At 43.0% G+C, this 14,777-nt stretch overlaps 1 protein-coding gene across 1 annotated transcript; it reads left to right on the forward strand.

Moving 5' to 3' along the window:
- The first annotated feature begins 1,305 nt into the window (after positions 1–1,305).
- Positions 1,306–2,525, forward strand: LOC142803409 (uncharacterized). The gene is made up of 2 exons (XM_075888530.1): positions 1,306–1,613; positions 1,921–2,525. Exons 1-2 carry the CDS (start codon positions 1,461–1,463, stop codon positions 2,491–2,493), a joined length of 726 nt encoding a protein of 241 aa, XP_075744645.1. The 5' UTR covers positions 1,306–1,460; the 3' UTR covers positions 2,494–2,525.
- Positions 2,526–14,777: the final 12,252 nt, after the last annotated feature.

The raw sequence follows: 14,777 nt of genomic DNA on the forward strand, positions 1-14,777 counted from the left end.
AGCAATGCACGGATGTGAGAATGATATAAGACGCGTAGATCTTGAGCCATGTCAACATTGTGATCGAAGTCTAAAAGGACGAACATTGCGACTTTTGCGTTGCTATACACGGTAAACCATATTACACGTATATATATATATATGTGTGCTTCTTGGTGCCTATAACCAGCGCCTCCTCTATAGCTCACACCCATACACCCAACGTAAAGGGCTTAACAAGCAGGATTACTCCTTTTCGTAGGCATACTACACGGACTTAAGCAAACATACACCCTAAAAACCTTTCGAAAAAAAAAAAAAATCCCGACATTATCCGCCATCTCTACAAAGTGAGTGATGATGAGTGGGGCGAAGCTGCTATGCTTAACGGTAAAACCGCAAGACATTTGCCCACACATCATATAAAGACTACACGTTGATGTAGGGCTAATTGTATATATACTTATATACACGATATTTATTATTCACATATCGATGCAATTATAAACGCTTGTATACACGCAAGATGTAATCATTTACATATCAGTAAATTATATACAAGGATTACATTAATAATTACAAAACTGTGGGACACGTTTTTCTTTGAAGAATACAATTTTGTGGTCGGCACGTGGAGTGCGTGGCGAGAAAGAGAGAACGCAGCTTTATCGGTGTGGGATTTAAGGAGGTAGGTGATCCGCCAGGCTAAACCTGGTGGCCACCTCGTCTGCTCTCTGTATGGCCTGGAGCTGAACTGTCAGGCAGGTGGAGGCGAAACCACCTCCCACCCCTCTGGTGACAAAGTGGCCAGGAGATCGGGAGAAAGGGATACTCCCTGCAGCCCCAGAGAATATGACTGAGCGTGGCTATTGACACACAATGCGAGAAATGCGGATCAATTGTGTGGGGTAGAGATACGTGCATGAATATACAGGCACGGGTAGTCGACGCCAGATACCCTCCTGGCGCTTATAGTTATAGTGAATAAGGAAAGAAGTGTATACCTAAGGGCTCGTTTTTCCGTGTTTTTACACAATATTAATGAGATCTAACAGACAACAATGCCAAGGAAAGTATAGGGGAAGATATTAGACCAAATTGTAATGTAAATATGAAGAAAAGTGGGTGAAAAGATAACTTGTCGTGGGCAGCATCCGAGCCTTGGATTACGCATTCGATGATATATATATATATATATATATATATATATATATATATATATATATATATATATATATATATATACTTTTTTCTCTTATTGCAGTGCTCCATGTTCACACATATCTGTATGAAAATAGACATCAGTGGCCTCGCGGTTGTTGTGACAGTAGTCAAATCTTTCAAGTTGTTGCTTTGTTGCATTATTTGTTGCATTTTTCTGTGTGGTAGGAGCATCGGCAAGACTGTGTATGTATTTATTAACGATGGTATGACTGAGAGCGAGACTGAAAGTGTGTGCGTCGAGTGAGCGAGCTGTGGTGATGCCTGGGCATTGCTGCGTACCGAAGTGTCGCGGGAACTATGATGGTGGAAAATGTGTGCGCGTGTTCACGTTCCCCTTGGACCCAGCCAGAAAAACTCAGTGGATCAAAGCCATTCGTCGTACGGACTTCACACCAGGAAAGCGATCGGTGGTAAGGCTAACCTTTCTTACAAGTGCCGTTGACTACACTTCCTCTGCAATGAATAACACCTCGTGGATTAATGTGCGAGGTAACGAGCGCACCTACTCTAGATTGATTAGAATACTTGTATAGCCAATATGCTCTTGCGCTGTCAGATTTTAAGCCAATACGAAGTGGCACAGTACAGGTGAAATTGGGCACCACTGAATTTTTCGGGGAATATGCGAAGTGCCCATCGCTTTGCTGCCACGAGCATGAGATACTGCTTTTGAATTTGAAACAGTACGTTATTTTAATGTCTTTTTCAATGTCCCAGGTATGCGAACGCCACTTCAAACCGTCCGACATGGTAAACACGACAAGCTACACGGATACAAGGACCGGCAAAGTAATTGATGCAAAGCTGAAGCTGACACGTCTTCGACCTGACGCAGTTCCAAGCCGAATATTGCCAAACTGTCCCACTTATCCTTCTGCCCGTGCTGCAACTGCATCTCAGGAGGCCTCGGATGAAAAGAAAACTCGTCGAGAAGCAGCTGTGCTCCAAGATGCCATCGACCAGTCCATTGCGATGCATAACGAGGAAGAGCGAAATAACAAAGTTGATACTTTTAAGGCACTCTTGAACTGCCTCCCTCGTATGAAGGCTTCGAAATTCTGGACAGTTGCTACACAGCATGACTGTGTACTCTTTCTCAACCTCATTGTCGACGATGCACCTGCAATCAGAAAATCTGTAAAAATCACAAAGGACCTTTCTTTAAGTCTGTTCTTTGAATATGTCAAGGTGACCAAAATTGATGGCATAGACATTCCAGAAACGGTGAATGACATGCGGTGCTTGGCGCGTTTTCTGGAAGCTGTTGAGCAATTGGATGAGACATCTTGAAGGTTTAGGACAAGATGAAGGACATACTAAAGGCCGTGGTCTCTATTCTTGAGGGCGCATTGAATCAAGAAATACAAAATAAAGAGCGGCGTAATGCTTGTATTTTTCTAAGGAAACAATTCATGCTCCCTACTTTTAAGCATGTCACCCCACTACTCTTCAGACTTTCAGGTATTTTTGAGTGTTTTATATATTATCACTCCTCACGCCTATTGTTACTTAATGAACTAAAGAGGTTTGAAAATGCCTCTTGGGTCAACAATCAGAAGGGTATGCTGCTTGCATTTCTGTTGTGAATCTGGCAGCTGAACAGCTGGTCAGTTCATTTATGCTGTATGTGAAAAAGCTCGTGACCACAGTGTAGGATCACGAGAAATCTGTGATACTCATCATGAATCAAATATATACACAACTGTATTTGGATTACAAAGGTGGCAGGATTGTCGGCGTTGCCAGTAACACTTCAAATGCAGCCGACAGCACATGTATTTAGGATGCAAATCCTTCTTTTATCTCAAGAAAATGTTTTCACATTTTGCCAATTGCTAAAATCAATGTTGAACAGCATCACAGTGCCCCCCCCCCCCCCCCCGGACCATCATGAATAAGCTCGAAAATTTAGCTCTTTGCATTGTTGCTTTTATCGCAGACAATCCTATAAATCTCACAATAATGTCTTTTTTTGAAACTTCATCAAAAGCCAGCAGCAGCTCACACCACACCCATCAGAACCGACACGTCCTCCTTTTTTTTGTTATTTATCCTGTTCACCTGTTAAAATATGTCCAGAACAAGTAGATTGACCAAAAGAACTAAAGAATGTGCATGTTTTCTCCTTCTGATACGGACCTGCTGAGCAACCAAAAAATCCTTACTGCATCACTAACAAGTTCTCCTGAGGTCCTCCGGGAGCAGTGGCGGCTTGTGCTGCTCAGCTCGGAGGTTCAAGACCAAAAATGGGCTATCCAGCAGGCCAGGGAGGCTGTACAAAGACAAGGTCTCCTGGTACCTCCTTGTGCGTTCTAGCCCGGACCACAAAGATGCCGGATACGGAAATAAAGTTTATTCATCATCATTCAAAACCCTCTATCACCTTCCGGCAAAGGAGCAAAATAACTTGCAAAAACTGCTCCACTGCTCTCAGTAAGAGCTCTCAACACTTCCCGCATGCCAAGCAGCGATGTTCCGTACTACGCCAAAGAATTCCCATTCAGAGACCTGAAAATTCCCTGTATTGGGGATTTTTCTCTGAAAATATTTACGAAATTCCCAACATATTTCCTTTCACGACAGTAATAATTTCCGCCGCCATCCACATACACTATAATTACACGTGTCTTACATACCGGCAATTTTTGAAATTATGACTAGTCCCTCTACTGCCACACAACAAAAGCATGACTTTGTTAATTTCATTTACTGTTAGTACACTCCGCATTGTGGGCTATAAGTCTAACGCCAACAGTGAACTAGAAATCACTCCGCGTAGTTATCAAAAACAAATTCGAAGGGCTGTGCTTGTGGGGTGCATGTGCCCAAAACCGATTACAGCAGATCAAGGTGCACTGTGACCACCAATTATTGGTCATCATAGGAGAATTAAAACCATTCCTGAAATGCCCTACGATATCACAAAGATTCCCTTTCTCTATCTGGCTCAAAATGACAGGCGAAAATTCTCTAAGAAAGGGAAAAATTCCCTGCATGGAACATCCCTGAATTGCAGAGGCAGAATGTTAGACTTGCCCTGAAAGTGTTCAATCGATCTATGACAGCTGCTTTATGAGCATATGCTAAGTGCTATAACTTACAGCACGAAACTGTAACTGCAGACTTCCTAAAGATCGTTGAAAACTGATGGAAGATTATCAATGTTGAGTCTCTTAGAAAAGGACAGCTGCTTCGTATGGCACTGTAGACTTCAACATCATTATTACTGTGCCGAGTGGAATGCCTCTGAAGCATTGTGCAGTGGCGACGCATGTTGGAGCAGTAGAAGTTCAATAATGGAATTCTCTCATGGGAGAGTCACAGTGCTTCTCGACTAAGTACAGAGTCATTGGTTAAGCTTTTCACGCATTGCCTCGAAGACCTTGGATTTAACCACGAGCTCCTGAGAAAGTTCGAAATGGATTGTTTAGAGAAAAGATTTCGCAGGTACAACTTTCTGGATCTCAACATCATGCATGTCTCTATTAGGCTGGTATTTGAATTTGAATGCAAGCTTCATCCAAGTGTTCCCTGAAGATGATTCAAAGACTCCTCCAATGAAAAATGACGAGGCCATTTTGCAGAACTTCCAACGTAGAAGTAAAATGCTGAGGACTTCGAGACCAAGCCTTTCAGCCATGACATAAGTTGCAGGTTACTGTGCCTATGCAGCTTTAATAGATGCTCATGGAGGGTCTCGAATGATGCAGTAAGGACTTTTGGGACTGTGTAACGTGCATTATTGTTGTTACGTTTTGTGTTGAAATAGAATGCAGATTGTCTGAAATGTCCATCCCTGCAGCTGTTTCTCTGGAAAGTGCGTAGACGCTTTTAAAACAGTATTTTGCAACCTACGTTCTGTGATCTTCTATTGGTGTGAAGACGCCCACAAACACCAGTTACTGCATGCAATGAAATTAGTTGTACTGGTGAAAATCGAAAAGTAGAACCACATGTAGTTTTTGAAGGCTGAATTAAGGGTTCTCTAATAATCAAACGATTATCATATTATTAGTTTAAAGCTTGTAAACTGTCAAATAAAATATTACTGTGCTCTTTCAAGCTTTTGTTTAGTTAGCCTAAAAAAGCACCGCAGTCAGTGGAAAATCTCGTGTATTCTAGCAACGCGTATGCGGGCGTTGTGAAACAAACTGCAGTGGTTCCACTGGTGCCAAGCGTACGATTGAAACGAACAGGAAAAGTGCTTCTGAGAAGAGGATGTTCTTGCAGTTTTTTAGGTGCGTTTAGATGTGTTACATTTTTTTTTTGCGAGCTGCACCTTTTTTTCCGAGCTGCACGCTCTCATCTTTTTGTGGTAGGCAGGCAGGCGAAAGGGGTGCCAGCAGCACCACTGAGTGCCTTTTTCAACATGCAGAAAAAAAAGCTAAAATTACTGTTTGTTACCAGGGAAAGCTACCAAAACTGCATAATGTGCAGTTTTAAGCGTAATATATGTTTTCAAGCAAGATAAGCGATATGTGGGGAAATTTTTCCGATCGCTAGACAGTCCCTTGAGGAGGCTCTTATGCGTTGCGTGTAAGCAAACTTAGTGGAGGACGAAGATATTGTGCTTGAAAATGAAGTAGTAGAAAGCAGTCACAATTCCTAGCGAGTTTCCACACATTAGTACTACCACAGCTGAAACTCTTGAAATTATAGCGAGTCCCAAATCGCAGCGGGTTACAATTACATGAATTTGCCGATTCTTTAGTACGAGCATCGCTTGATGGTCATATAATTTCGGTACTGCCAGAAGTAGAACATATAGATGGGATCAGATAAAAAAGTTAGTAATCTTTATGGATATGATGGAAACTATAACTAAATGAACAGAATATTAGCACCTCCTATTTCCATGGAAGCCTCAGCATAGTCAGCTGCATATGGTGGTGTTGGGATGTTAAACCCTACAAATCAATCAATCAATAGTCAGCTGAGAAAGTTTGAAGGTATTATTATTAAATTTCAATGCAGTGTCCTAAACTTACTTACCCAGAGCTGGTCTGGCAATAGAAACAAACTATTGGACATTATTTAGCCTTTCATTGTTACTTGTCATTCACTGATTCCACTTATGAAGGTAGGTGTAAACTGAACAGTAGATAACCTTTAAATGACGCGTCCGACACTACCACTGAGCTACGGCGGCGGTCATTCTTTCATACTCTCTATATGGGGCACATGCGCATTTAAATGTTTTAAATGTGAGAGTTTCGGTCAGCTCCGCCAGTAGCCATTATAGCATGTGTTGAGCAGTCTTTTTGCTTGTTGGCCTTGCGTGACATGTGATCTTCCGAGGTGGCAGCTGGCCAATAATCCCTCATATACTACCTGAATGCACCGAGTCCGCATCAAGGAGACCTTGGTACGAGTGAAGGAAAGAAAGTAAATTTTAAGGGCTCATTTTCTTTGTTAGACAATCTTTACGGAGGGATGATTAGCACCGTAGCTTACCGAGTTATTTGAAGGCCGCAGGTTCGTTCCCTGCCAGCGGCAAGTACACTTTTTTTTCTTCTCATTTACATTACACTTACTTCTGTGACATCCCTTATACTTCCCTCGACATAATTGTCGGTAAGCGTGATATGTGTCCTTTGTTCGATTTCTCGGTATGCACAAGTATTTTTGGACAATCTTGAGTGGCATACGTCACCTAGAAGTTATTTTATTTCGAGGGCAGAGCCTGAGAAAGTTCAAAGGGGGCTTTTAGCACATCAGGACATTGACACTACTGTGTTGTGTCGGTGTGGCACATACCATCCAGAGTGACGATGCGCAAGTAGCGACGACTTGGACAATCCAGGTGTTCTTATCATGGCGCCAACTAGCACCGACGCCTGGAAATGCTTTCATTCTTCATGTCTGATCTTCGTCGTTACACTTCAAACGATTTCATGAAATTACAAGACTCAAGCCACCAATAAAAGATTGACAAAACAAAAGAGCATGATTCGATGCGTGTTCCTCAGTCGGCGTGTTGAGGCATTGTTGCAAGCTGCAGTCATGATAGAAGCGCAAAAAAAAGCGCAGCGAGTGTGTCGTTTCATTAGACATAGGTGTGTACTGTAGTACACGCCTACATTACCACAAGCTACCATTCGCTAAGTGGAGTACCACAAGTTACACATTCGCTACGTGGAGTAGCGAATGCGAAAATATAATTGCCAACGAGCAACACGCAGCTATCGTTAACAGTGAATTTTAGTTTGCCCATACACTTCTTCCTGCTCTTGTGATACCGGATTTCGCCTGCTGTAACTGTGAGAGGCTGGATACGTTGGGCCATCTCACAGAGTTTCCCAAAATTAACTAGAGGGAACTCTGGCTGCGATTGTTCAGCGACTATAAGAATGGTGGGTAGTACACGGATTTGCCTGGTCTTCGTACTTGTGGGGGGCGAATCGCACTTGCGGTTTCGTTTTTTGCTGTGTTTTGGTTTTATTAAAAAGGAAAGAATGAACCCTTTTGAATTTTGTGACCCAATTTGACGTGGTAAGCTTTAAGGTGGTGAAACGTAACCGTTGAACATTCGCAGATTTTTGTTTCATGACAGAACAGCTCCAAGCCACACGAACACATGCGCAGCCGGAAGTACGAAGATTAGACAAATCCGTGTACCACCCATCATTCCCATTCTCGCTGAAGTGCCATGTGTTGCAGCTCCCATAAACACTAGCGCCAGAGTTCTCTCTAGAGGCACGAAGAAAAACCTGGCAAGCACAGAATTGTTATTGTAAAAATCAGACTTATCCTATTTCTCTGCTGGTGTGCATTGTCTGTACCAATATTCCATAAACCTCTTCGCATATTCATAATGCTGTGCACACCGAAACTCGCCAATCAGCAAGCATAGCCAAAGCGTGCATACCCAGGCACCTCGTCGTTGCTGCTGGATACAGCGTCTATTTTTGAATCGATTTGCAAAGGTTTTATAGAAGCAAAAATTATTCAAGACAATTCTAAGCTTCAGACTGATGTACTAACCACCAGTAGACCCTTTTGACTGCATGCTATGCTGGTGACAAGGCATGACAATGTGCAGACGAACTGTTAAAGGATCAGCCTCGCCTCGCTCCTTTCTGTGGGAAGTAGTCGGCTGGGGTGCGATCTGGAGGTGACCGCGAAGAAGCGCTAAAAACGGTTGGTTTGCCAGCCATTTTGAATCGTGTTAGTATCGGCAATATCTATCAATAAAATGTAGTTATTCATCCCTCAGTTGCGCTTTAGGTCGCCGATCAGAACTGGAGGGTCGTATTACTTGTGAATGCAAAAGTCTTCACATACGTAAATTTAATGTCAGTGATCCTTTAACGCGTCGAGTTGACGGCAATTGTGGTTTTAGTGCTGGCTCTGATTTTATAGCAGTCTAATAAACCTTACACCTATCTTCCTAAAATTCAGCAAGCAATATTCCATGTGTTCCTGGACAATGCATCTTCCTAAAATTCAGCAAGCAATATTCCATGTGTTCCTGGACAATGCAGCAATACGCTAATGAAGGTTGTGTCATTCACCTCACCACACCGTAAAGAGCACATCTTTTCAATAACGCAGACATCTGTGCTCTAACATGAGTGCTGATACCGATGTCAGACTGTAGACGTAAGTGTAGTTGGCATGTGCCCACAACTACTCCTTAAAGAAAATCGCTTGGCTGAGAATATAAAAAAATGCAGTATAGAACTACTGACTGCCTGCTTCGTATAGGCGTGGGATCTCCCGAATTTTTAAGAATCGGGCTTTTCTTGTTGAACAATGCATAATGCACACATGAACGACTTGTGTGTAGGGCATATTGCACATTGCAGTCATGTTCTAATGAGGCAAAGGTCCACTCCATTTCAGTCATGGCCTTGTAAAACAGGCAACACATCAGCAGTGATGCAACATTTTATTTTTTTTAACAATGGCTACCTTACAAGCTGACTCATTTTGTACAACAGTCTGGCTAGGTTGTTCTCTATGAAACACATGGAATGCTAGGATCTATTCAAACAACAAGAAAATATAGCCCAGCTGCATGTAACTGCTAATACTCAACAACTACATGTAAATAACGTGAAAAAAGAAGGGGGAGGGAGGCATCATAACAGTGGGAAGGAGAAACGTGCTACTACATGCAAACGTCTAAAGGATCAACCTGTTATCAGCCATGGCGTTTTGTTTATCATTCTCGGTTCTCGATACATTAAAAAAAATAAGTGCAAATCAGCTTAGGGCCACGCACACACTCCTTGCCCACAAGTTGGCAGCACGTCAGGCGATGGATTGAGATGTAAAAAGAGCCCCTAATACCTAAACCTCATCTAAGAGTTTACACATAGCCATGCACGAATGAGCTACAAGGTTTACGTTTCAGCATCTGAGCTAGCCTAACACGTCCCTCAGCATGTGCTGTGAAGAAACGCTCACTTTCAAAAAGGAACTGTAGAGCCTGGTTCGGAGAACAGACTTTTTCAACAAAAAGCGACACGGGCCGAACTTTGACCGCTTTTCCTTCAGTTTCCACCCACCGCGTGGACGAGAATGCTTAAAACGAATGTTCTCGCTCAAGTAAGGTCTTCATCAACAATGGCAGTCAACTGCAACTTGTACTTGGATTGTGCAAGCTGGAAGCAACAAAGCTGAATTCTCTGCAATGTTGACTGCTACTATCAGCTGGCAAGAGGATAGATAGTGGCGCACCCTTTCAGCTGTGCATCTGTCCCACAAAGGCCTCTCATCTGGCACATTTTCCGACTGGCATGGCCATTTTCTTTTTACATATGGACCTGGTTTGCAGTTTAACCGCTCGCTTACCGGCACGCATTTGTCAATCTTTCGAGCTGAACAGAGTTGCTGCGAAAAACGGTCACGGAGGTACTTGTGGAACTGCAACTTTTGTGGTGCTTTCAATTGCGGTGTAGTTAGATGAACTGCAGAAAAACCGTTCCACTCACTATTTCCTTCATTCACTATTTTGTCAAACAAAATTATTCTCTCGCTATACTAGACACAAGCCGTATTTGTGCAGACTTTCATGATCGAAGGCAATAAAATTCGATTAAAATTTTTTTACTGGAAAAGTTATTCCTTTTAAGAACTCTTTTCTGCACAAAGCTCCAGTACGTGCACATTCAGTGGACAGGAAACCCGAGATATGTTGTGAACCGCACATTCCCAAGCGAGTGCTCTATGAATGCCGCAGTCGCTATATATGGGCAGAGGCACAGCTTGAAACGCTTGTGAGCCGCAAGCTCACAAGCGGTGCATCGCTATGAATGCTCGGAGAGCATCGAGTCTCTATGTGAATGAAGGAAAAGAAAGAGCCACAAAAGCACCTCGCAACTCCTTTAACCAGCATAAATGCAACGGCAGGCACATCCTTCCAATGACTTCATGAAATGAAGCACTGAAAGACCAGGAACAGGAGGCAGGGTAATGCCACACACTTTTTATCTCCTGTTCCCGATTTTTTTTCTACACTTCATTCCACAATGACTTCGCCCACCACTCAATCTTTTCAAGAACCTTGCATAATGGGCTTGTGTTAAGTAAAGCGAACCTTGTCTGACAAAAGCAACATAGTCTCACAAACAGTTATTGCCGTGGCGATCAGCTCAACACGGCGCCAACAACCTACATGGGAGGCGCTCAAACGACGAGGACTAAGGAACCGTGCTTCCGTAACAGAAAACTTCCAAATGCCGGCCAATGTAAATGTCACATGTAAAAATATAGAAAGAGCTCACAAATGTTGACACATGGAATAAAGCAATCGCGCAAAGATGCGGTCAGCATGAAGACTTTTTAGTGGAAGCACAGGGCTGCAATGACACTGTGAAACAATGTGTTTACAATATGCACAGTTCAGCAAAATGGAGCAAAAAAGGTCCGTTTAACAACTTGCCTCGAAGAGGGAGAAAAAAGAAACTAAAGGAGAGGAATGGGTTTGTTGTAGACTCTTTCACAAAGGGTGAAGAGCAAAGGTAAAACTGCTTAAATAATAGCGAAGTTCACAGAAAATTAATAAGAAAAAAAAAGGAAGCACTCAGGCTTCCAGGTATCGCTAAAGTACAAGGACAAAGTTAGCCATAGCAGCATCGTACACACTTTAAAGATGCCTGAAAACAAAGTGACATCCTTAATCCGCCACGTGTCGGGCTAAACAACTCTGAGCCCCGCTGCAGTTTCTAACGAAAATGTGTGCGCTGTTAAAGCGCTAAACAACACAGGAACGTGCACATCGAAGACGGGTTATGCAGAGACAGGAAGACGGCGCATGTGAGGTTACACAACATAAGCAGAAGGCCCCTCGTATAGCTCACTCATGAACACTGACAAGGCACACCGGCCCCTTGAATGCAGTCAGCCACCGGTCACACAGCAACACACAGTAACTTGACTAGCACTACACCCAGACTATTAACAATCAAATAAATGTGGGAGGGAAATGTGTCAGAAGGGGGAAAAATGATACAACAAAGTGTGCAGTAAAGTGGCATCACTGCAACAAGTTCATGCATAGAGCAGTCAAAGTAGATAAAATACAGGCCATTGTTTGAAATTTTTCTTGCCTACATTGCCCTTGCACACGTTACACAAAATGCCAACATTAGGCGACACGTTAGTATAGCGTCCTGATCACTGGAAAAACAACGAACTCAGCGTGAAAAGGCCCGCTGTTTTATTACAAGTCACCTGCTTCAACATCTCATGCAGAGGTCCCCATGAAGTGAACAGCCTCGGGCCTTGCAGCGATTAGCACACCAATTCATGGCTGTTAAAATGTGGCATGTCTGTTAAAAGAGCTGCCCCATAGACTTGTTAGCAGTTTTTAAAGATATGCAAATTTCCCGCAAAAAAAAAAATGCCCCAGGGGAAGTTTGTTCTCTTTTAGCCGACGATTGGCACGAATTTGTGAAGGGCAGCAAGAAAAAAAGAAAAGCAAGCTTTAGACTGAAGTTGCCGCCTCTAAGAAAACTGCTTCATGCCAGCAACTACCAAGCCTCAGGGGGCAATGCATCCACATACAAACACATATGGGCTCCACAATAGCCAGCATCAAAATCTGTACAACACTTTAAAGGCACTCAAACTTAGTTATGTGAACAATAGGCTCTTTCGGCGCACAGTGACATATGCCGTGACAAGGTTGCATCATCAGACACCGAAAAATAGCCTTGAACAGCGCTTCCTACTGAATTGCTCACTGTCCTGCACTTATTAGGTGCCTGCAACAACCAGAAAAAGTATTAAGAGCCAGCTAGGCATCAGTCTGTAGGAAGGCATTGACATACCTTCCACCTCACCTGCTCTCTGCACACAATGCACACAGAAGAGAGAAAAACACACACACACACACACAGCGCAGCAGACGTTTTATGAAATTTCTGCGGGTGCAATGCATCTCAATTTCTTTGTCCGCTGCTGCGAGAATCGTGACAGTATTAAAGCAATTTTCGACACCTCAGTTCAATGCAGCACGATGTTTTCTGTTTGCCTTGCAATCTATCATCGCAGTTTTGAAGCTATGAACATCTATGAAAAAATTATTCAGACAAAAGACAGAGAGAGAGGGGGGGGTCCTTAGGATAGTTACAGCAATCTTGCTGGCCCACATAAGTAGCAACGGGGCTTTTGGTTGGGAATGCGGGCGCTGACACTACCTCATCCTGATACAATTTCAAACTGAAAAGACACCGCACACACTGTACATTTGCATTACAGCAGGTGCGCGTACCTTTCTGCCAAGAACAGAGCTATCATTCTCGTTGATTCTCCTAATGTGCAAAAAACAGCGTGCAGAACAACTCCGCAGGAGCATCGCTACTCTAAGGACTTTCCTACAATCATTTTACTCCGAGGAATTTACTACACTCACCGTTCTTAAAGTGACCAAAGGGCCAAACATCATCACAAGCACTCCTTTCTCTCTTTCTCAAGAAATTCACAATCTCTGTCGAGGAGCTATGCATAGCAACTCGCAGGCAGTTCTAGCAATAATAATTAATCTCTACCTGCCGATGCAAAAAAAAAAGCAATAAAAGTACGCCGCATCAATTCTTGACAAAATAATAGTGGTACTTCTGCTTTCACAAAAGAGTAAAGCATTCTCTGTTAGCAGCTGCACTCAGGTAACATTTTGGCCACTGCAGTTAAAAAAAAAAAAAGCAGTGCAGCTGCGATATCGTAGACAAGGACATACAAAAGAATTATACAGAGAAATTAAGATCTTGCACAAGGTGTCGGCTGTCTTGACTTTCAATGGTTATATACAGGCAATAATAGCCCTTAAAAGCACGCACAACCTCCAACACTATTCGTTCAATTTTAGAAGCTTTTGTCCCTAACGAAATGACACCCGTATCCAACAGTTGAACCTGTACACACTAACTATGCATTTCTATGTTTGCTTAGTGTCGCAAGCGCAGACTTCAGCCAAGTAAGAGATCCTAAAGATAAGCTAGAGCAACGAAGAGATGAAGCATAAAAGGTGGCTTAGCTTGATAAACAATACCCGTTACCGACACTTCTCGTTTAACATCCTTTTTAACAGAGTACAACATTGAGCGACGGTGTGTAAACAGTTGTAGTCATCTTATTATGCTGTTTCAACTCTGAAATCACAGGGTGTGACAAGTGCATTGGGAAACGGCAACAGACTACGCAAAAACGAAATCATGCAGATTACACCGGCCCTCGACACTCATGCAGACGAGCACGTTGTATAGTGCGCCCGAGCAAGTTCATTCACAGTGTTCAACTAAGTTCATGCTCAGACACCAATAGTACCACCACGAAATGGAGGTGACTGCACCAGCTTAAACACTTGCAGCTCACAAAAGAATGATGCCATTTGCTGGAAATCAAGTACAATGTGCGAGATGACATAAGCAGTCATAAACAACGTGCTCAACAGGCAAACTAAGCCTCGATGTGTAAAAAAAGAAAAGCACATTTACATTCACGCACACACACAAAAAAACGAAATACCAGGCAATATTCATCATGTCGACCTGCTCGCCTTCAGACTTGATCGCCATCACTAGTAGCATGCTGTGTCTAGGCAATGAAAAATTTTGAACGGCAGCTTTGAAGTCACAGATATGAAGGCTCGCTGACTGAAGAGCATGAGTGGTTTGAGGCACATGCTCGAAAGGATGTGAGCACGCAATGCTTTCTAGCAGCCACGACTAACCGTTTGCTACGGTCGGCCTTTTGTCTTGTGTCGCTCCCTTCGCAACAACTTTCACACACTGTTGCCAAAGGCAACAACTCGTCAAACATGCTTTTAGCACTGCTTTGATCTTTTTCTTGCACGGTAAAAGAAAAAAATATAAAAATGAAGTGCAGGCTGCTCTGACAGGTCAGATCCCGAGTGCAACTGTTCAGTCTTTGAAAACCACTCAGCTATGCTCTGTCGATTGCTGACGCGGCTGATATAGAGCGTTAAAGGAGTTGCGACTCTCAGAGCCCGTGGGTAAGGAGGAAAAAAAGGACTGCAGTCTACCGAAGTGCAACTTTGCCAAGAAAGGACATTGTTGAGCCAGAAGAGACATACATGCACAGCAGACTTTTCCATGGAAAAAAAA

The sequence above is a fragment of the Rhipicephalus microplus genome, chromosome 3, assembly GCF_043290135.1.
Source record: "Rhipicephalus microplus isolate Deutch F79 chromosome 3, USDA_Rmic, whole genome shotgun sequence".
Taxonomy (NCBI): Eukaryota; Metazoa; Arthropoda; class Arachnida; order Ixodida; family Ixodidae; genus Rhipicephalus; species Rhipicephalus microplus.